Raw genomic sequence first — 15,693 nt, 5'->3', positions numbered from 1 at the left:
TGTTTTTTTGTAGAAATTTTGCACTTTATTTATTAAACAAGATGTACTTAGCTAATTATTGTTATTTATCTCAAGATAATTTTATTACAAATTTCAATATATTTGTTTTTTAGTTTGTTCGTTGGTTCACCCATTCCTTAGTTCGTTCGTTTGTTTATTTTAATCATTCACTCCCTCATTCATTCGTTCATTCACTCGTTCACTCGTTCACTCATTCATTCATTCATTCACTCATTCATTCATTCATTCATTCATTCATCTATCCACTCGTTCACTCATTCATTCATTCATTCATTCACTCATTCATTCATTTATTCATTCGTTTTTTTCATTCATTCATTCATTCATTCATTCATTCTCACTCATTCATCACCTCACTCATTCATCATTCATCACTCACTCATTATTCATCATTCACTCATTTATTTATTCATTCATTCATTCATTCACTCATTCATTCATTTATTCATTCGTTCGTTTAATCCATTCATTCTTTCATTCACTCATTCATTCTCCCACCTTTTCATTAATTCATTAATTTTTCCATTGATCTACTCACTCATCCTGATTTTCGATTGCTCTTAAACGTTGAATTGACATTCCATATTTTCGAAACGTAACACACCTTCTACTAAACCACAAAACAAGCAATAACAATCAACTCACGTATGTATCTCATTACTGATTAATTCCGCGAACAGAAACTAGCAAATGAGGTCTCGGATGAAATCATCTCAAATATTTCAAAAATGTCATTTCGTCGTGTCGTCATCAAAAGATATCTTTGTTCATGTATCACAACACAAGGACACGTACTTCAAACTTCTAAACAACACTCCCATGACAAACACTGATCTCTTATCGAAAATTTCAATTTGTTAGATTCTAAGAATCCATCAACCACCTTGTTGTGGTTGTCTAATTCATCCCACGCCCTCCCATGCCCTACGACGGACACCCAATCAGCATAAAAAAGATTTGATTGTCGTATTACAATTTTGTTGTATAACCAGTGCTCACACTGTGCCAATAAAAATGGCGACAGGCGAAGACTCAAAATCATTCTTTTATAACACGGAAATATTTCGAACCAAGAAGGAAATTTTTTATTTCAATACTTGAATCAAACACGGTTGCTTTTATTTTTATTCGGAGAAACACTGCTTTTCCAATCCATCCTCTAAAGTTTTTTCAAGCATTCAATTAGTCTTTGCGTGCTCTGTCTAGACGTCAATACTACCGAGTTTATGTATCGGAGGATATCGAGGGCGACGGTAAGTGAAATGATACAAAACAAAGTCGATAGTTCATGTACGGCTCTATCGATATAGTCACCTAAACAGACGACGGTTTGGTGTTTTTACCTTCGTTGAGCAAAGTGGACGGTGATTTTGGAGACATGTCAACTTTGCTTTATACTGTCCCCCTCGATTTATCTCGAATACATAAACTCGCTATAGCGGTGATTCATCCGTTAGGTGGAAAAACAAATGAAGTCATCCTCAGCGGGATCCATCACAACACTAGGGGGTTGGTTTCACTTCTGTTATCGATACCATACTAATCTAGAGCTCCCCCTACTCTAGTATGGTTGAATTCGAGTGCGGTTTTCATTAGAGCTTAAGATCGTTATTTTAATGGGGGTATATTTGTACACAGTCCTGTTTCTCTTGCTTTGAGAGTCCAAATGTCGAATTGTAATTCAACTTTTTGAAAGCAAACATACCTTGTAGATCGTAGATTGCCCTGTAGTTTAGTTCAGCTGTATTTTCGTCAAAAGATGCGTAGACGGGTTATTGAAGGAAATGCTATTTATCTCTTTGTGTGAACTTCTTGATTTAGAACATGCTATAGTTATCAAATTATAAGAGATGACGTCATTTTCAGTCATCTAACAAAAGTTTTCAATTTAATAAGGATGCTTTCACTCAACAGGACAAAAAACCATGTTTGAAAATAACGAGTGGGCGAAAGTATCGAATACCAAAGAAATAATGAGTGGTGATAAAGTTCAAATCTAATTGTGTCGATCATATCAACTTTTTATGAAATTTTGTGTTTTATGATTGATAATTAGATTTTTGGGTCAAGTGGGGCAAAAGTTGGACGTCGTTTAATATTCGTTAACATTTGTCGGGAGTCGTTAGATCTTAAATTGGTCACATGATTAAAATTGTCGGTGTTCGGTAAAAAAAATTGCACTCGCTTCTCGCTCCTTATGTTTACTTTTGGCTTTGGTCAGAAGAAATTCAAGATGGCGGCTGCGAGTGTGGATGACGAGGGGAGAGGACATGAAGGATTTAAATCTTTTTTCTCAAAGATATCTGAATCACTATCTTCTGCTGTAGCTTCTACCACAAGGACTGTTGTTGATAAACGAACTTTTGATAAAGCATGGAAAAGTTTGGACAAAGTTTCACGGTTTTGTCAGAATACCAAGTTGAATTTAAAGAACTCGCCACCGTTCATGTTGGATATTCTACCAGATACTCATCAGCATTTGAAACTAATACTACAACATTATGAGGAAAAATTACATATATTAAATGAGTGTGAATACTTTAAAATTTATGTTGATAATTTGGAACGAAAGTGTAAACAAGTCATCAGACTTTTCAAAGATAGTGGTCAAAGAATTTTTGATGAAAAAGACAATTCTCGAAGGAAACTTACAAAACTTAGTCTGATATTTAGTCACATGCTGACAGATTTAAAAGCTATATTTCCGAATGGGGTTTATATTGGTAGTAATTTCAAGATAACCAAATCAGATGCAGCTGAATTTTGGAATCAATCTTTCGGAACAAGGTATATTTTTTAGGTCACAATTACAAATACAAATATAAACTTAATGTTTGCGTCGTTGGATCAACTGATAGTTTTTCTTAATTTTCCAATTACAGTATTTTGAGTCAGGAAGTATATATGGTGTTTCCCTTTTTTGGAGTACTGTCAGCAGCTCTAACTTTGGACTATCTGACGCAATTCGGCCACCATTTTCATTTCACCAAACCTCCAAAGTCATTTAATTAACATAACCGCAAATCGTAGATAGCAAATGATATGAATACGCTACTTTGACCAGGTAGGCTTTCACACCGCAAAAAGAACAAATCTTTCCATTTGTCTGCGCATTTGCGTAAGCGTCAGAACACAGATATAAAAAAGTCTGTTCTTCCGTGGAAAATTGAGATGGCGTCAAGCAGTTACATCAATATGCCTTCTTACCTGTCTTTAAAAATATAAAAAAAAGTAATCACGGAAAAGGATGCGAAAAAAAAAGACATAAGTGTGAGAACAGAGTAATCAAACTCGTTAGAAAAAGTACCATTAGAAGTCATAAAAAATCAACCTGAATAAATGCAATCGAAATCCCAGAGAACTTCATAATTCCCCAAACAACATTACATTACTATGTCAAACTCCCATTTACATGAATTTTACAATTACGTCAGAGTAGACTACGCTCGCCACCGAAGAGGTTTATTTGGAAAGGGTAATTACATTTTATTGTTCGCTTCTTTTTTAAAGATTGGCCGGGTTGGAAAAGTATGAATTTCTTTGTACATATTTTACCTACCCCAAATATTTAGGAGGCTGAGATTTAAACAAATGGTCAAGTTGAAACGAACAATAAATGTATCAAGGTCTGTTTTATTTACCCCTGGTGACTTAACAAAAGAGACTTAACTCGATGTTACAATCCAATTATTGAAAGTTTGTCTCGGCCTTCTTATAATGAGCGAGACATACGTTCTCTGATTACGCAATTTTCATATTGACATTTTCGAGGCATTTTGATGTAACTGTCAAGAGCAGCGTGTGTGATTAAATTGTTAATTACTTCTTCAAATTATGTGCCTTTGAAATGCTTTAAAAATACATTTAGTTGTGATAATGGGATGGTAAAAGTTTGATTGATAAACTTGCTTGGTTGAAGTATCAAAACAAATTGTTGTCAAAGTGATTAAACAGTAAGAGAAAATACAGGCCAGATATCGACAATCCCATGTTCTGTATATATTGATTTTGCTATACCAGTGTCCGCGGTTGGTAAACGATATCATTCATACTCCAGGCAGTATAGGGCGACAATCACAAATATCTTCATTTCGCATCCTCGTCGGTTCAGTTGGTCGTAAGAATTTTCGGGTTTCCATTTTTCCATCCATTTTTGGAGTGTAATGGGTGGTTTAAAATTATGACCTTTGAACACTGTGACCTCCGACCCCAAAATAGCGCATGTAATTGTAATGATAAACAAAGTCAAAATGCTGCGAATGCGCTAGAAATCGCTCACAAAAAATCGGCAATAATAAAATTTTCGAATGAAGGAAAGGTCATTGACAGAAAAAGTCCGACAAATTTACCGACTCACCGACTCAATTCTACTCAATTTTTGAGAGTCGGTCAGGCGACGCGCAACAAAGATATTTGTGATTGCCGTCTAGACCTAACTCTTCATACAAAAATTACGGAAAACGCATATTTGGACTTTGTACCCTATGCTGCAGCCAAGCACTTAAGCCAAAGTCCCGCAAAAGCAGGACAAAAATCAGCTTTTTGAAGTTTGCAAAAAAAACGCCACATAGAAGATCTTTCAAATTCAGTATGTTAATAGAGCAGGAAAAAATAAAACTTTTCTAGTACTTCAAGTACTTCACTAAAAACCGGGATTTTTCATCTCGTTTCTTAATTGTGTAAAAAAACGCAGGTGACATCTAGTATAAGCTAGGGAGCTTGCGGCGTTCTGCAAGCGTTCTCGGCCTCGTCCTCGGACCACGCTAAAAATGGTAGGCTTAGCTGTGGCAGATCATTTCGATGGAAGTTTTTGGAATGTTTACAAGACTCTTGACAGAAAATCGTTTGTTTTATTGTCAATGATGACAGTGTGGTTATTAATTTTGTTAGATCTGACAAATTGATGTTTGCAAGTGCACTTTATAGTTTTGATTCCCATTTAAAAATCATATTCTGGTTTTCATGTTATTAGATGCTGTTTTAGAGCTTTAGAGCTAGCCTGTCAGGATGCATTGTCTCTTATTTTCACCCTATTTTCTACTTTCCTACCGTGAGATCAGGTAACTTACATCAGTGGAGGCTAACATGCATAGCCCTCAACTGAATGATCTGGCTGGTCATTAAAATACAAAGTTAAATCAAAGACAAGCTCTCCTAGTCATGAATGTGATGTCATGCATAATTATGTTTAATATATTCATTATTAAATTTGAGATTACATGTCCAGCAGACAATTGAGTTCCCGCCATCTTAAAATTTATGATTTAGGATGATTTTTTATTTTCCAACCAAGCTGTTTTATTTACCCGTGATTCTGTCGGCAAGTAACTTGCCAAAAATATTGCGCGGCAAATATGAGATTCTAAAATGGTAGAGTAGGGCCGGGAGCGGAGCTGGGTAGTTCTTGCACTGTAACATTTGTTTTGAAAGTTGCTGCTTTGGTTGGTCAGGCATTTGATGACTATGCAAGTTTCCCTCCACTGATGCAAGTTACCCGACTTCATGGTATTTTCTATCCTGATTTTCTGACTTTCAAAATCAGTAATTTTTTCTAAAATTTGTCCTTATAGGTGAAATAGGTCTCCTGAGTCCTACCTCGGCTTGAACTACCAAATACAAACAACCTTGGTTTACAAACCCAATCCCTAACCGATTGCATCAACAAGACGCGGCAGAAAGCTGTCATTCACAAATACTTATAGCATGTAATTTACAGACCTTAATAAACATAGCTCCCAACCCTACCGGTGCCCCTACAAGTATCCCTACGGTACTAATGCCCCTAAGAAGGCCTTCAGCCTTATATTGTGACTGTCGAGCTCCAACTTTAACCCTAAGTGATAGTAATGGAACCCTCGTCTAGGTCCGCAGATTGAAAAATTTCACTTGCATCCTGGAGTATGATATATTTTGCCAACCAGTGTCCGCACACCAGGCTAAAAAGTACATACACCTTCACTAGGCTATTCAACATTTTGGACTAACCTAATGTTTGTATGTGTACCGTACTTTTAAGCTTGGCGCGTAGATGCTGTTATTTGTTAAATGAAACACAGTAAGATAAAAATCAAACATGTGAAAATTGGTCTGCTATCAGGCTATTTTTGCACGGCTAATTTATAATATAGTCAAAATGGTATCGTGCATAGCAAAAGGTCTATAGACTGAAAACTTTACATTAAAATTGCTAATGAGCTCTAATTTGCAGAAGCCTTGTACAAAAACTAAATTTAGTATAGAAACTCTGTTTTACGTTGTTGACATTTTGCAAAATTTGTGACTCTAACTCATTTAAGATCATTATTTCACGTTTCTGAGAGTTTTTCGCATGGATTTACATCATAAAACAAAATACCCCAGTGTTTGCATAAATCTCCAGAACTTTAGAGGAAAATTTTTTTTCACTTTTCAGGTTGGCATAAAAAATATATCATGAGAATAGGATTGGGGAAAAAATTTTCGTCACTAAATTTTTTTTCACTTTTCCCAGATGAAAATTTTTCCTGGGGTATTTTTCAAAAATAATTTATTTTTCCATCTTTATTAATTTCATTCTTTAACAACATTTTTTATTAAACTGGCCTTGTTGGTTTCTTGTTTTTTATCGAACTGTTCATCCTTGTTTGCTGTCGATTTTTGAAGATACTTTGGTTCAAGGCTTACAACCTCAAAATGTACATTTTTTCATTGTCTTTTCTTTGTCTTCTTTCATTGACTTTCCATTGAAAAATATTATTGCCAGCGAGCCCGTTTTTTTCAGTAAATTTAATTTAAAAATAAGGTTTTTCATCGGGATAATTATTTGTCAGGGAAAAATATTCCCCAAGGAAACTTTTGCTGATAAGGTGGCAATGATCAAACAAATTTACTAAAGACTTATTATAGGCCTGTTTAAGTCGCTTTTAGTGGCTAAGCTGTTTTTAGTACCTTCTTAAGGGAAGAAACTTTGGCGGGAATTGACCAAGAAACCCCATTAATAAGAAAAAACCTGTTAAAAGTCTTTTGGGGAATAAATACAGTAATTCAAATTTGATGGGAATTTAATTTGGTGGTTGGTGGAAAAAATTAAATTTGGCAGGAACTTAATTTGGGGGATCTGACCAAATCCGCCAAATTAAGTGCACACCAAAATTTCTTCCCTTAAGGTATAATTTTCTAAATGTCTAACCAACTTTGGTTGACAACCCTACAGTCCAAGATTATAAGCTAACATATTTACAAAGAATGGTGACCATCAATGATATGTTCTGTTCACATCTTTATAAAAAGATATCTATCCAGTTGGTCTGTCCGTAATATTTGTGGTTGAATTTTTAAGACTTAGGAAAGTCCTCATGAATCTTATGAGTTTTAAATCCCAAGGGGCCAGAGAGGAATCCCTTAAATGGTAAATGAAGTCGGTTATTTCCAATTCAAAACACATAGAACTACCTGGTTTTCAGACAAACACTCGATTGAAAGTAAATTTAATGCAAGATTCTGAAAATATGCTGTGTGAAAACAAAGTGAGCGCTAAACTTCATCATTGTCCCGAATGTGGTGCAAACCTTAAACTGTTTCACATTTTCTTGCTTGGGAAAGTTTGAAGAATGCTCTCTATAACTTTGAGCTCCAGTTAGCAAATAGTAAAACAGAACAGATGAATCAGCCAGTTCCATAGAATGTACCCCCTTAGGGGGGGGGGGGGCTAAACCATTTAGACTAAAAATAGTAAAACAGAACAGATGAATCAGCCAGGTTCCACGAATGGAGCATACTACTTATAGTTATTTCTCATTTAATTCAGTTAGAGCTCTTTCATTTTTCGCACTGTCAATAACAATTGACCTTTTTGTTTCTTTCAGTCGTACAATCGTGCCATGGAAAATGTTTCGAGAGCACCTTCAATTCGTTCATCCCATTGGTTCAAACCTAGAAGCCATTGCATTGAAAACAACACTAGATTTTGTTGTCAACGAACACATCTCTATATTCGAATTCGACGTTTTTACAAGACTCTTCACACCTTGGTCTACTATTATTAGTAATTGGAACCTTTTGGCGGTCACGCATCCAGGGTACATGGCTTTTCTGACGTACGATGAAGTCAAAGAAACATTAAATCGATACATTAGCAAGCCAGGGAGGTGAGTATTTAGGTTGTTCCTCTTAGCTATTCAAGTCTGTGTCAACGTTCTTGTTATTCTCTCAAAAATTGCCCTTCGAATCTCCTGCAGTTTTCGAGTGAATCGATTTTTAGTTAATCGATAGAACTTATCAAGGGTCCCTCTCCCCTCCCCCTTTACTAACGGTTTTTTCGAGGTCTGAAAATCAAATATCTGATGCTACCAACGGATTCAGTGTGAAAAAAAGATTATTTGTTAAGTTTCGACCACCTGGTGCCGAGAAATGGCATTTATAAGGCGTTTTCCGATGACGTCAGCATTTTTCTGAGAGCATTTTCATAAAAAATCATTCCCACAACTGGATAGCCCTGAATTAGTAGTATCTGAAAATGGTATGGTTTGTTGACTTTCGATGTTCTGATCTTGAGATATTTCAATTTTCAGGTGGGTAAATATGCTGAAAAACAGCTGACTCAGCAAAAAATATCGATAATTTTCAATATTTAGACCAAAATATCTCAAGAATTCGAAAATTAAATGAAATTCAAAAAGATGCGCTTTATGCGTTTTTATGCAATATGACGTATTTGTTGTACCTTTCTTCAGAGTTTTTAATACGTCACCTTACATAAGTGCATCTTTTTAATAAATAACGAAAAAGTACAAAATATATTTTCTATTATTTCCAGCTACATCTTCCGACTGTCATGTACGAGGTTGGGTCAATGGGCCATCGGTTATGTGACCCAGGAAGGAGCAATCTTACAAACCATACCACAACATAAAACATTGATGCAAGCTCTGGTGGATGGTGCTAGGGACGGAATGTAGGTTGATCGAATTCCAATTGAATAAGGTTTTCAGTATGGTCACTAGTTTATGTCTGGACCAATTCTAACCTAAGAGTCTCTTTGCTCTAAAAAAGCTCAAGCAGCTAAAGAAGGTCAGCGTTTTAGGGAGAGCTGCACATTTTTTTTTTTGCATTTCAGCTTGGAGATATGCTTAGCATTATGCTTATTTTTTTACCGAATTCGACCTTAAGTATGCTTATAACGTCATTCTTATAAAAAAAGAGTGTAATGAGATTTATTTCCGGTTACTTCAGATATCTTTTTCCGAACGGCAAAGAACAAAACCCAGACCTTTCGCCGTACCTTGTTGAAACCAAACAACAACATATTCAAGTCACTTGTGAACAATATGAAATCTACGTCGAAATGGGTTCCACGTTTCAGTTGTGCAAGATTGTGCTGAAAACGACAAGGATACGAAAATAGAACCATGCGGTCATTTGATGTGTCAAGCTTGTTTGAGACATTGGCAAGACACGGGAGGCACTGGTAAGGATAACGCCATATTCATGATATGCACCACTGGAGAGTCTTCTGAAAACTTTTTAAATTTTCCACCTAATACGTCACTTAAACAATAGAAAAAGTGACGTATCGGGTGGAACAAAAACAGAAAAGTTGCATAATTTCGTGAAGTCATTGCAGTGGTGCACATTATGCAAAACAACGACTTTTAAGATACTGCTTTATAATGACATCGTTGTTGGAGTGAGTAGGGATACTTCGGCTCTGAAATCTCCATGTCAATGCAATGCCCTCTTTTGACGTCAAATGATTTCTTTCAATCTCTCTCTAACAATTAGAATAGACAGGGTAGAAAGTCAGCCGTCTAAACTAGAGCTCAGATATCAACAAGTGTCTAAACTTATATGTTAACAATTTCTAAATTCAAAGTTATTCCTTCTTGTTTTCTTGTAGGTTGTCCCTTCTGCCGCTCCGACATCAAAGGGATTGAAAATATCGTTATCGATCCTTTCAACAAGAAATCAACAGAAGAAAAAAAAGCAAATGTTTCAACGCCCTCCACGCCCGCTGAGCTGATGAAAGCGCCCTTCAGTGGTCATACCTCGAACGATCACTTACAACGGAAAATATCGCCACCAAATGGCGCCCGTCCGGCCGAGAAACTTCCACCGCGCAATTTTCAAAAATCTGAGCCACAAAATTTTACGAGGCCTCAGGTAAAGTATATATTGTAAATCTTCTAGGTTCTACATCTTTGTCCTAAGGGATGGTACAACTTTTTTGGCTCATTTAATAAGCCATTATGATAAAGAAAAGGGGTTAAAGAATATGAAGTGAAGCCCTTGCAGTGTCACATAAAAAAAAACCGACAGGCAATGAAATCTTCGGGGATTTTTAGTAAAATGCTTGTTAAGAACTAACAATAACTTTTAGAGAAAAATGATACAGCCCTAATTCTTTTTTGCAAAATGCAAAAGGACCCTCTTTTTCAGAAACTGTTGACACTTTTTCCAGGAAAATTCGTTTTTTTTAATCCATCAGGAAAAATTATGAAAATCGGTTGTCTTTCCTTCCCCAGCACCACCAGCCCTTAACTATTAACACGAAAAATGAAAACATTCAAAAAAATTTTTTATTCTCAAGGAAGATAAATGTACTTTTTGAAGCCTCATAGGATGCTTACACAATCTATTCTTTAGTAAGATGTTTCTCTTTTTCTCTCTCCATCTCCAGGGCGACTCCCCGCCACCGCTACCGCCAAGAAGAACGTCTAACCATCCTTCATAACTTCAACTAACTCACATAACCACTCATACTCCTTACACCACCCCTAGTAACCATGGTGACAGTCAGTCAACCAATCACATTTCTTCTTATTCTTCTTCTTGACAACAGGGACCACACCCATCTACCACACAACAACAGCAACATACACCACAAGAACAACAAACATCTAACAATGCATATGATACATCTCGTAAAAACGAAATCGCTGAAACCATCCTGCTATCTGGTTCACTCAATCCAATAAATTCGGTGAACAGTCGACAGTTAAGTCCTCCTGTCATTCTAAGCCCTCCTCCCTTACCGTCACGGCAACCTACCATGGAGGGTATATGGCACAGTCAGTCGCCTCGGTGGACGCCCACCTCTTCGCCCAAAGCTTCTCCTTTCAACTCGCCAAGAGCGTCACCCTGCCACACACCTGGAGGGAGCCCCTCAACAACACGTCGACAAAGTCCAGACGACCTTCCACCCATTCCCAAACCTTACAATGGGAACTCGTCTCTTCTCCGACACACACCCGTCGATAATGCTACTCCGTTTTCTGACATGGATCAAAACAACGAATTACCGCCCCTTCCCGCCCGTAATAAGCGACCGAACCGCCCACCGCCAAGAAATACGGCCTCTCCTTTACCGAACCAGATAGAACGTAAGACATCCGGGAGTCTGAAAGAAACGGCGCGTTTTCAAGTGCACAAATCGAGTCTACATCGACGTACGCGATCGGACGACCAGTTAGACAAATCGTACGACGAAGGCGACTTTGAGGAGGTGCCGCCACTTCAACGATCTCTTAGTGTCACCAAAAACAAATGTTATGAACCCATTTTTAATTCATCATCAGCTTTCTTACTTCCGCAAATCTCTGGAAAGGATGACAAAAGCAATTCTATCGAGTCTCTAGAACACTCCGATTCAAAGTCTACAAAACCCATACCGAATCGTTCGAAACTGGACCCCAACAGGCCAGTCCCATTACCACCAGGGCCCAATGGAGTCGAGAACAGGGTCCAACGTCCGAACACCTTATCTGTCATTCCAGGAAGTCGGCCAGGATCTACTAGTGATAGTGACGCCCCTACCTCCCACCCTACCCACCCTAAAACCGCCCAAAAAAATAAAATAGGGGGTTTGGTGACACCCGATTATGGATTAGATTGCCACAAGTCCGACATCGTGGAATTGGATGAAAAGGTTGAGTTATCTCCATTTGATGATGAGAAAACGAAACTGGTTGAAGACATGCTCAAAGTGAATCTCCTTGACGACGCGAAAGATGGTGACATACCACCCAACCGTAAACAAAGTGATGTCTATTATCCAATTGAATCGAATAATTTCGTAAGCGGTGACATTGTTTCTTGTCATGATTTCGATAACGACGACGATTCGGACAGCGACGCCGTTGACGATTACGACGCACCGGTGCCGGTCATCCACACTCCGACTGTCGAAGTAGCCGCCGCAAAATGGAGCCCAGTCAGCTCGGATGAAGCTTCTACTCCGTCATCAGAATTCGCTAAATACACCGAAACTAAAGACCCCTTTTCCGATGATGAGTTTTTTAATCGGAAAGGTGATGTAACAGAAGCACCCGCCTCCTCTCACCGCCCCCGCCTGCTTTACCGCAACGGTCAACTGATTATCCAAAAAAAGTCTGCAGAAACCAAAAAATCACACGAAAGTATTGATTCGAGTGCCAGTCTAATGGATTTACATCATAATCAAAACCATACGGGTGTATCTTCCACCCTTCCACCCCTTCCCTCCGGGCGGACAGGAGGGCGGCCTGATACTTCCATGAAACATTACGAAGAAGATTACGCAATTTTAATGAGTCAGGGATATTCAAGAGAAGACATTCGAAAAGCGTTGAAGGTCGCTGATAATAATTTTGCTATCGCTCGAAATATTTTAAAAGAATTTTCGCATAATAAATGATAAGGAGGTTACAATTTGTTGGCTTGAAGTTTGGTTGAGATTTTTCAGGTTTTTTGTTTAAATTATTTTTTTAAGAATTGTCAGGAGTACAGCTATTTTACAACAGATGCCTTGTAGTCTCATGATAGATCTAACGTTTCAGAACTCTCAAAATCAGAAGTACCGTTTTTCACTAACTCTTTTTGTTCTTATTTCCGAAGGTTTAGCCGAACTGTTTGAAAAAAAAACTTTGAAAAAACTTTTTTCTGCGACTCTTATAATAGAAAATTGGGGAAGCCCTTTGTCTGAAGAGAGTTAAAAGCATTGAGTTTCAAGCCCGAAGGGCGAAACTTTAACCCTTCTCAGGCAAGATAAATTGAAGCTACTTATTTCCCATCCAAAACGCGCATAGAACGCGCCGTAATCAGCGGTTCCTTTGTTTTGGAGGACTACTACATTTTTTGAAATCTAGCGATAGATTTCAGTTTCAATCCGGCTTTTGTGTAAAAACTACGCGCGGGCGTTCTGGATCGGAAATAAGTGGTTTCATTTCCCATCCAGGAGTCTCGCCTATAGCCTTTTGGGCTTGAAACTCAATGGTTAAAATGGTCTAAAAGTAATCCTTCAATGTTATTAAATTTGATGGAGGGTGGCGTGGGCCTTACTGCATCACCTTGAGGGGTTGAAATTATTGATAATTTTTGTAAATTTTAGATGAAAGAATTATTTTGTATACAAATTTCTTTAACTTTTTTTCGATTTATTTTTGATGACGATTTAATTCAGCTTTTATTGCCAGTTTTTATGAGCCTTATTCGAAATTATTTGCTTTTTTAGTAAACTTTTTTTGTTTTCATTTCTTGCGAAATATTCTACAATATTCCGGTCTGTAAATTTGACAATGGATGATAGAAATGTTCGAGTCTACTGATAGTAAAGTTGATTCCGACAAAATTGGAAGCCCTAACATTTTGAAACATCGATCTTGAGCGTAAAGGGATATAACTAAAAATAAATACTTCGTTGGTAAGGTAATTTTGAGTTTTGTAGAATTTCCTAAAAACATACTTAAGTAAGTCACTTTTACGAAATTTGGTCACCCTCACTAGCAACATGTCTCTTTTGTTAATTCTTTCTTTTAGAAATTTTCCATATTCTTGTAAATATTTCAATGCATTCTTTTACGAGAGAACAGTGGAAACCATTTTGAATTTGTCTCATATTCAATCGAACGATCGATCTTTCTTCGGACTGATAGAATGGACTTTGTAATTATTGCGTCACGAACATCTTTAGTAGCCTCGCCACGTCGCACTTTTGAGTTAATTTTTCTTGAAAACGGGAACAAAATTCAAGCAATTCATCTTGGGAAGAATGAATTACTATAGTAATATGCTTCTTAACGAGGCTTCTTAATGTAATTAATAAATAGTTCCACGAAAAGTCACTGCTTGTACAAACTATGAATTAATGTTCGAGAAAAATAGGGATTGATGATTGAAAATGGTTTCCCTGTTGTTTTTTCCATCAAGTTTAGTTTTTCAATTTTTTTTGGGAAGTTTTGATTTTGTAAAAGAAACAATTTATTATTATTATTATTAATTATTTTGAAAACATTCTAGTTGGCTTATTAATATTTTGTATCTAAAGCGCTCACAATCCGAAGTACCGGTTGATGATTATTAAAACGAAATTCCATTGTTTTGTTCATTTCTAAATGTTTCATTTTTCAAGATATTCATTATGTAATGTTGTCTACGGAAGCACCTCGGTTTTTGCCAGTAGTGACAAATTTGAAGTCTGTCTCAAAATAATTTGCAGCTGAGACAAAAATGGCTGTAATCTTTGATAGAATTCGAATCAAGTTAGGATTTTGTGCTCGTTGAAAAGATTTTTGTGAGTGGAATATTATCAAGCAAAAACAATTGGAAAAAAAGAAAAATGAAAATGAAAATGAAGAAGAAAAAAAATCAACTTCTTGTGGAAATGTGGTATGATTACCAGTTCCACATGAGTGATTCTTCAATCTTAGATCATCATCACTGTGAAAAAAATTTTCAAAAATATTCATTCAATCAAAAGATATCAAACAAAAACTATTGCTGGTTGACTCTCTAAAGTAGTAAAAAACGACAAAAAAACAGCCTTTTGACGATCAACCAATAACAAACTTTGTGTGGTATCTTTTCATTGAATGAATATTTAAAAAAAATTATTTTTTGCTTAATAATATTCCACTAAGAAATATCTTTTCAACGAGCACAAAATCGCAACTTCATTCAAATTCTATCAAAAGTTACAGGCATTTTTGTCTCAGCTGCGAATTATTTTGAGACAGACTTTAGTTTAAAATCGTCATTACTGGTGAAAAGCGAGGTGGTTTCATGGAAAACATTAATAGAAAACATGAGGTAATTAATATTAAGTAAGCTGTGTTTCATGTTTTACTGGCTCAGAGATACATACTTATTACTTGCTAGGCGTGGTATCTTAAGCTTTCGAGATTCCTTGATGGAACTCAATTCGATCCATTCAAATCGCTTGACAGACCAACCACTTAAATGAATTTTATTGTTTTCTTTCTAGATATCGATGACGTCATCTTGTATGTTGAAAGCCAAACAAGGATTTTTGAGTAATCGACAAAATCAATATTTTGATGTTTAAGAAGCTTTCCTCTAGATGGGCTCGTCTCAATTCTAAAAATTTCTTCTCCATCCATGTTTTCACTGTTTATATCTTCTAGGGTCCTCTAAAAAATTTTTAAAATTAGACAAGTACTTTGGGGACGACGTGGCTTATTTGAAACTATGTTCATCATATTCTACTCTCCTCTTTTTTCAAGGTTTCAAGTCGTAAAGATTCACAACAACAACCGTATGAAATCTTAGCTAACAAGCTGTAAATGTTTATTCCAAGTGTCAAAGTGGATTTCTTTTGTTCTGAATTTTTTGCGTGTGAAAGAATGTTTTTTCGAGGTTAGAAAGTACATGTTCGTGTATTACAAGTCATCAGTCGCTGCCCGCTCTCCTCCGCACTTTAGA

General features: G+C 36.6%; 1 protein-coding gene across 1 annotated transcript; it reads left to right on the top strand.

Annotated features, from left to right (window-relative positions):
• Nucleotides 1-2,228: 2,228 nt before the first annotated feature.
• Nucleotides 2,229-12,670, top strand: LOC136810123 (E3 ubiquitin-protein ligase CBL-B-B-like). Its single transcript, XM_067066691.1, is given in 7 exon segments — nt 2,229-2,808; nt 7,866-8,147; nt 8,816-8,953; nt 9,232-9,368; nt 9,371-9,466; nt 9,896-10,158; nt 10,838-12,670. Coding segments are annotated over 7 exon segments (3,303 nt in total). The 5' UTR covers nt 2,229-2,254.
• Nucleotides 12,671-15,693: the final 3,023 nt, after the last annotated feature.

The sequence above is a fragment of the Clytia hemisphaerica genome, unplaced genomic scaffold, assembly GCF_902728285.1.
Source record: "Clytia hemisphaerica strain Z4C2 unplaced genomic scaffold, Clytia hemisphaerica genome assembly, whole genome shotgun sequence".
Classification (NCBI taxonomy): domain Eukaryota; kingdom Metazoa; phylum Cnidaria; class Hydrozoa; order Leptothecata; family Clytiidae; genus Clytia; species Clytia hemisphaerica.
This window is presented reverse-complemented; position numbering and strand designations above follow the sequence as displayed.